Here is an 8,039-nt window from a genome sequence, read left to right as displayed (position 1 = left end):
AGAATTGATAGACTTGAATATGGCAGATGTGGCACTCCAAATGTTCCCGGTTTGTTCCCTGTTTAAAAGAGACCAGGAAGACCCTTCTTTGCTTGAGATCCAGGAGGGTAGCACTTCTCATGTAGATTGGACACTGCTGATACAGATCAGTCACTTCTGATGCTTACTGGGCACTACCAATGTGCACTGGGCAGCTGTGATATATATCAGGCACTTCTGACGTACATTGGGCAGTTCTGATACATATCAGTCACTTCTGATACAAACCAGCCACTTCTGATGTGCATTGGGCACTTCTGGTGCTCCCTGGGCACTCCTGATATATATCAGGCACCCCTAATGTGCACTGAGCATTTCTAATGCTCACTGGCCACTTCTGATGTGCATTGGACACTTCTGATACATATCAGCCACTTCTGATACATATCAGGTGCTTCTGATGCACACTGGGCACTTCTGATGCACAATGGGCAGTTCTGATACATATCAGCCACTTCTGATATCTATCAGGTGCTTCTGATGCACATTGGGCACTTGTGAAGCTCACTGGGCACTTCTGATACACATTAGGCTCTCCTTACACATATCAGGTACTCCTGACATGCACTGAGCATTTCTGATGCACATCAGCTACTTCTGCTATATCAGGCACATTGGGCACATCAACCATTTCTGATGCTTATCAGGCACTTCTCAGGCCCACCAGGCAGCTCTGCTGTGCACTGAACCCCTCTAAGGTGTATTGGGCATGTCTAATGTACATTGGGCACTCCTGATGTGCTCCAGCACTACCTAACCAGATGCATCTCCGTGTCCGTCACACCATGGTGTGCCGGTCACATGCCGTTGTGCAACGGAGGCCCGTACATAGTAACATCACAGCGACCCTGGGGTGAACACAGATGTTGCAAAACTTCTCAGCTTTATTTCCCACACGCCTACATCCAATTCCGAAAGCAAATAAGCCCCACACTGAATTTCAAGAGCTTGTTATTTAGAGGAAGGAGCAATGCTCAGGGAGTAGAGCTCAGTGAGCGGAGCATCTGCTTTGTGGGCAAAAATCTGGCAATTAATCCCTGATATTTCCAGTTTAAAAGGAAGATGGAGGAAAGAGTCTTCCCTGTTGGATCCCTCAGAAAGAGTCTGTCAGAGCAGACTGCACTAGGTCAGGTTGAAAAGGCATCAACCAAATCTTTGGGTGCGTCAACACTGTGGATATAAAGCGGTTTGACACCACTTTGTGCTATAGTGTCATCCTATGGAATCCTGGGTTTGTAATTATGCAAGGTCTTGTGCCTTCTTTGCCAAAAAAAAAAGGACGGCCTCCCCAACTACATATCCCAGAATTCTGTAGGATGGAGCCACGGCAGTTCAAGCAGTGTCAAACTGCATTATTTCTACAGTGTAGACAATGCACTGTAAGTTAAAGAACATTTTAATGTCAACAGAACTTAGCAGATGAGGTTTTTATCATCTAACCGCCCTTCGCCACTCGTGAAATTTTTACCATTTGGGAAGAAAAGGTGGGTTCCATATTCCCAGAATCATGAGGACTACAATCTTGGTATTTCTGTAAATATCGTGGTCCTCGTGATTCTGGAAATATGGAATCCACCTTCTCTTCCCTAATCGTAATAATAATAATAATAATAATAATAATAATAATAATAATAGTCCATGTTAAAGCTCTTCCTTTGCATCCAAAAGGTCCCAGGTTCAGTGAGGAGAAAAGATGGGAAATTGCACGATGAAAGGCAGCACCAGACACTGTCCACTTGGAAGCAAGGTTCCCAAGAGACCATCTAGTCCAACCCCACATTTGCTGACCAAGGAAGATGTTGTAAGAAAAGTGGGGTGGAAGGAGGCTTGTTGGGGAACCCATGGCTCCAAACCAGAATTTGTCAATTTGGATGCCTGCTGCCAGTTCCATAGAGGTGGGATGGGGATGATGGGAGTAGTAGTCTGAGATCAGGAGAGAGAGAGAGAGAGAGAGAGAGAGAGAGAGAGAGAAGTCTTAAGCAAAAGGAGACAGGTGGAAAACTCCATCATCATCATTTATAGCTGACATTCCCCCAAGACTGAGAAAAATCCAAGGTGGCTTACAAATTAATATAATTAAAAACATACAAATAGTCAACTTTGGAAATGGATTTGAATCATCATGAGCCATATCGAAACCCTTCGAAACAGAAACTTTCAAAGGGTTTTAAAAGCACCGTTTAAAAAGTACAACTTAAAACAAGGCAGTGCCTTCCATTGCAGCCCTTTCCTTAAAAGCCTTACATTCTAAAAGCCTGCCCTAATAATAATAATAATAATAATAATAATTAGTGTCTTCATTTATCAACAAAAAGACCGGAGGGAGACAGCTACTCTATACTCCCTGAGAAAGCTCTGGGTTAATCCGCACTGCAGAAATAATCCAGTTTGGACCACTTTAACTGCCCTGGCTTAATGGTATGGAGTTCTGGGATTTGTAGTTTGGTGAGAGATTTCACCTTCTCTGTCAGAGAGCTCAGGTGCCACTGCAAACTACAGATCCCAGGATTCTGTAGCACTGAGTCATGGCAGTTAAAGTGGTGTCAAAACTGCATTATTTCTGCGGTGCGGATGCCGCTGATCCTTGCACCCACTTTCCCACCCAGACTCACCGATCCACTTCAACTCTTCACTGAATCTCTGCAGCCATTCTGCAGTGGACCAGGACACCGGGTGCAAATGACACAAACAAGTGTGATCGCACCTGCTTTTAGGCGGCAACATAACCCTGACGGTCTGTGCTTTTGAAAATTATTAATCCTGGGGAGGGGGGTGTTAAAAACCGCACGCTAGTGACATTGGCCCTACCTTGCAAGAAAAGAAAAGAACGAAAAAAACAGCCCAGAGGAAGGGGATATTGCACCACACCCAAAAGGGAAGAAAAATAAAAAACCACAATTTTGGTCTTCAGCAGGATGGACCCACCCAAAGAACAGTTGACGGAGTTGTCGGAAAAACAACCCAACATCCACCTTTGGTGCAACAGGCCTTCCTTCTTTTGCTTTTTGTCAAGCTCAGCTGGTTTCTAACCCAGTGCGGTTGGATGGAGCAATGCAGGGGGGACAGTGAACCCCTAGATAGTAGGATCTGGGCCAGTAGTAGATGGATAAATTTAGAACTGGTTTGACATCTGGCGACCCTATCATGGAGTTTTCTTGGCAAGTTTCATTCAGTTTTGTTTCGCAAACCCCATCTTCTGAGGCTGAGAGAGTGTGGCTTGCCCAGGGTGACCCACTGGCTGAGCGGGGATTCGAACTCTGGTCTCCAAAGTCCAACACTCAAACCACAACACCACCCCAGCTCTCTGAACTGTAACCTCTGTTTTAAAATCTCCAATGAGGGAGGGTCCACCAACCTCAGAGACATATGTGACCGGACTACAGCTCCCATCATCCCCACCAGGGCTGTGAGGAGCTGATGGGCATTGGGAGTCCAAGGTCTCCCAGTGAGTTTCCATGGCCAAGCAGGGATTCGAACCCTGGTCTCCAGGGTCACAGTCCAAGGCTCACACCACGACACCATGTGAGACCAGAGTTCAATTCCCCACTTGGCCATGGAAACCCATTGGTGACTTTGGTTGAGTAACACTCTCAGCCCCAGAAAAGCCCCACGATAGGTTTGCCTTAGGAATCATCCTGGAGCATGAATTGCACCCGCGATTCACCTATTTTGGCCCATGCATCATTTAAACAGGTCAGTGCGGGAACAGAGTAGGGACATTTCTTTTCTTCTATGAAACAGGACCATACTTTCAAAAGGAGAATGCTTTGTGACAGACACACATAGCTGGCTATCCGTGCAAAGCAAGAGGTTTATCATGGCCTCGAGAAGCTCTAGAGGAGGCAACCGAAAGACCATACAGAGAGGGGAGAAAACCAGTTAAAGTCCCTTGAAGTTGAGAGTCCTGCAAAGCCATCGCCTCTTCCTCCAAGGGCCCTCACTCGCAAGTGGTGGTCATCACATCGCAAAGGCAGCAGCAGCAGAGCGCCGCAAGGCAGGCTTGTAAGCAAGTGGTCAAAAAGGAATCATCTCTCCTTCGTTCCTCCCTGATATACACCATGGTTCCAGGCCCATAGGCATATCCCGGAGCCCCATGATACGGGGGGTAGCTTTGGTATCCATGGGAAGGGTGGCCTTGATAAGGGCCATAGCCGTGGCTTCGATATGGCGGAGGTGTGTGGTATGGGGGCCCTAGAACAGGGGTGGCATAGGTCGGAGGAACCATGGGATTCATGGTTTTATGCTCACATCACTCATTCTTGGCTGTAGGTCTCCTTAGCTTTGTCTCTTCCGCAACAGCTACTTGGTCCTTCTGCTCTTTCTTGTCCAGGTCACTTTTGCAAGGGCTGCTCCTTCCTCCTGTACATTCTTATCTGTGTCTCTTCTGCAACAACTTCTCAACCCTTCCACTCGTTCTTGTCTGGGGCACTTTTGCAATGGCCTCCTTCCTTTTGCTTGTTCTTGTCTGTGTCTCTTCCACAACAATCCCTCGGTCCTTCTGCTCGTTCTTATCTGTGTCTCTTCTGCAAGAGCTTCTTGGTTCTTCCACTTGTTCTTGTCTGGGTCACTTTTGCATTGGCTGCTCCTTCTTTCTACTCGTTCTTATCTAGTCTCTTTCACAACAGCTTCTTGGTCATTCCACTCGTTCTTGTCTGGGTCACTTTTGCAATGGCTGCTCTTTCTGGTCTCTCTTGTCTGTGTCTATTCCACAACAGCTACTCCGTCCTTCTGCTCATGTAGATCTGTGTGTCTTCCACAATGGCTGCAGCTTCCTTCTGCACACTCTTGTGTTTGTGTTTCTTCCACAACAGTTACACTGTCCTTCCGCTCATTCTTGTCTGTGGAAAGGTTCCTCAGTGGTTGCTCCTTTCTTTTTTGCTTCCGCAATGGCTGCTCTTTTCTTTTGCTTGTTCTTGCCTGTGTCTTCTGCAATGGCTGCTCCTTTCTTTCTTTCTTTCACTCGTCTTTGTCTTTTCTCTTCTGCAATGGCTGCTCTGACCTCCTGCTCATATTTATGTGTGTCTTCCACAAGGCCTGCACCTTCCTTCCACACTTTCTTGGGTCTATGTCTTCTCCAAAGCAGGCTCCTTTCTTCTGCTTGTTCTTGTCTGTATCTTCTACAATGGCTTTGCTTTCTTCCACTCGTTGCAAAAGCTATACTGTCCTTCCACGCGTAATTATTTGTGTGTCTTCTGCAGCAGACCCACCTTCCTTCCACTCATCCTTGTCTGCGTCACTTCTGCAATGGCTGTTCCTTTCTTCTCTTTGTTTTCTGTGTCGCTTCCACAGTGGATGGGCCTTTCTTCCACTTGTTCTTGGCTCTTTTTCATCCGCAATGGCTGCTCTTTCTTTCCACGCCTGGTTTCTGTCTCTTCCACACCTCCCTTCTGCTCCTACAGATGGATCAGTGGATGAAAAACATTTTATTTAAACTGAGAAAATGTTTCCTTCCAAAGAGATTCCGGCAATGGTAGCAATGCCAGGGTGAAATGATGACTGAGCAAATAAGGACTAATGAGAATTATAGTATGACCCCATTTCCATAGGACCACTACTTTGATTTCACTTACTCACATCCAAAAATATCTAGTATCTCTAGGCATCTGGAGGTCCTCCAGTGCAACTCTTTATGGTCAACTGCCAGCTGAAATTAATCATAGAGTTGCACTGGAGGTCCTCCAGATGCCTAGAGACAACACTCTTCTAGACATCCGGAGGTCTTCAAATGGACACCTCTTGTAAGAAGAGACACCTGTCAAACTAACTGCAACTCCTAGTAGACTCAGCCAGCATAGCCAATGGTGAAGTATGCTGGGAGTTGCAGTCCAATAACGTATGGAGGGCCACATGGCTTCACCTCCAATTTTCCTTCCAAGGATCCTTGTTCTCAACCCAACTGCTGAGTAAACCCATTGAATCAATGGGAACTTGGTAAACCAAGTAAACCATGGCAAAATTTGTCAATGACAGAATCCTAGTCTTCGTAGATATTGATCACACCTGCCCCAAAAGATAGCTTATTGTTTCTTTGTTGCTGTGTGCCTTCAAGTCGTTTCCGACTTATGGCAACCCTATCACGGGCTTTTCTTGGTAAGATTTGCTCAGAGGAGGTTTGCCATTGCCTTGCCCTGAGGCTGAGTGAGTGTGGCTTGCGCAAGGCCATCCAGAGGGTTTCCACGGCCAAATTGAGAATCAAACTCTGGTCTCCAGAGTCACAGTCCAAGACCCAGACAACTACACCATGCTGGAATGGTTACTCACAATGAAATACTGAGAGGGGCCGAGTCAAAGAGGAAAGAAAAAGTCACTTGGTAGGACCGGAAAGCACAGAAGAAAAGGGCTGGTTCTTAGTCTCTGCCCCTTCAAGACAGCAGTGATAAGCTGCAAGTAGCTCATCTTTCCTTACCTGTCTTTTTGTGACATCATCTCAACCTGCAGCTGGAGTCCTGAGGGGATAGGACAGTTCACTTAAAAGCCAGTGGTGACCGGTGTCCCATGTCGGTGGGGTGAAGAATCCACTCCGGGTTTTGGCTAGTTTTAAAGGTGCTCTCCAAGGTGCTGAAGCTGTTCAGGAAGAGGGCTGAGCACCGAACAGAATGCCTTCAACGCCTGCATTAAGACCTGGAGTGGATTCAAGGCCCCACTGACATGGCACCCACCTGTTGCCAGTGTTTTATCTCCCAACTACTGTGAGGACTGAGTGTTGGACTAAGACTTCAGAAGACCAGGATTCAAATCCCCACTCGGCCATAGAAATCTGCTGGGTGGCCCTGGGCAAGTCACACTCTCTCAGCCTCAGGGGAAGGCAAAGGCAAACCTCCTCTGAACAACTCTTGTCAAGAAAACCCCATGGTAGGTTTCTACAGAGCCACCATAAGTCTAAAGGCAGCTACAGAACTTGGTTTTGTGATACAGACTGGGTGCACACTGCAGATATATTCCAGTTTGACGCCACTTTAACCAATGTGGTTCCTGGGATCTGTAGTTTGTTGAGGCCCCAGAACTTTCTGACAGAGAAGGCTAAATAAGAAGAGAAAACTAAACTTTGACACCACTAAAGCTAAAGTGGTGTCAAAGTGGATTATTTCTGCAGCATGGATGGACTGACCCTAGCGCAGCTATTTCTTTTAAAACTGCTCTGGTTTTTTAAATGGATTTCCAATGGGACTTCTAAAGAGGACCCATAACGCTTTAAATGTTTAAAAGGATATCGGTTTACAAGCCGGATTACCAGCATCTGACGGTTAGAAACCACAAATGTGTGACCTTTAAAATGCGCCTGTGGCTGGATGACTATCGGCCATCTCTCCGGTTTCCAGCCACGATAACCAAGAGAAAAGAGTCACTTCGTGGAAGGATGTGGGGCCAGGGTCACCCAATGTCCTCAGGTCAAAATGTAGGACATTCAAGAAAAAAATGGTTGACATTCCCAGCTAAATGCTAAAAACAAAGTAAATTCATGCTTCTTAGAGGACACTTTGGAATTGCATCTCAGACAGAAGGTTGACATGATGCTGCCCTGGAAAAGAAGGATCTCTGGTCATGGAAAAAGAGGCCTGTCGCATTTTAATGCTCACTTTGCACATTTTTAACTGTATCCTGTTACATTATAACCCCCATTGAGTCCCAGTTTTGGGGGTGAAAGACGAGATGCAGCCAGACCTCCATATCCACCAATTCCTTATCCACAGATTCAACCATCCATGGCTTGAAAATATTATATATATATATCCCAAAATCTTAATTTTGCTATTTTATATAAGGGATACCATTTTATGATACCATTGTTTTAATGCAACTTGAACAGCCATGGATTTTGGTATCCACGAAGGGTACTGGAAGCAAACCCCAGCGGATACCAAGGGCCCACTGTAGTAGTAATAATAATAATACTGTATTGTCCATGGATTTTGGTTTCTATGTGGGGGCCCACTGTATTAATAAAGGTAAATAATAATAATAATAATAATAATAATAATAATAATAATAATAATAATAAT

General features: G+C 45.7%; 2 protein-coding genes across 2 annotated transcripts in view; one reads left to right on the top strand and one right to left on the bottom strand.

Moving 5' to 3' along the window:
- S1PR4 (sphingosine-1-phosphate receptor 4) overlaps window positions 1-2,790 on the bottom strand; it is an 8,360-nt gene extending 5,570 nt beyond the window's left edge. Inside the window, exon 1 of the mRNA XM_042477820.1 lies at window positions 2,652-2,790. Coding sequence (XP_042333754.1) covers window positions 2,652-2,763 — 112 coding nt within the window. The 5' untranslated portion in view covers window positions 2,764-2,790. The remainder of the gene's footprint in view (window positions 1-2,651) is intronic.
- A 1,144-nt stretch (window positions 2,791-3,934) lies between these two features.
- LOC121936805 (mast cell protease 1-like) overlaps window positions 3,935-8,039 on the top strand; it is a 10,083-nt gene continuing 5,978 nt past the window's right edge. The window contains exon 1 of the mRNA XM_042479423.1: window positions 3,935-4,041. The gene's annotated coding sequence lies outside the window, so the exon portion shown is untranslated. The remainder of the gene's footprint in view (window positions 4,042-8,039) is intronic.

The sequence above is a fragment of the Sceloporus undulatus genome, chromosome 7 (genome assembly GCF_019175285.1).
Source record: "Sceloporus undulatus isolate JIND9_A2432 ecotype Alabama chromosome 7, SceUnd_v1.1, whole genome shotgun sequence".
NCBI lineage: Eukaryota > Metazoa > Chordata > Lepidosauria > Squamata > Phrynosomatidae > Sceloporus > Sceloporus undulatus.
The sequence above is the reverse complement of the archived record's forward strand: the minus strand, read 5'-3'. Positions and strand labels throughout refer to the sequence as shown.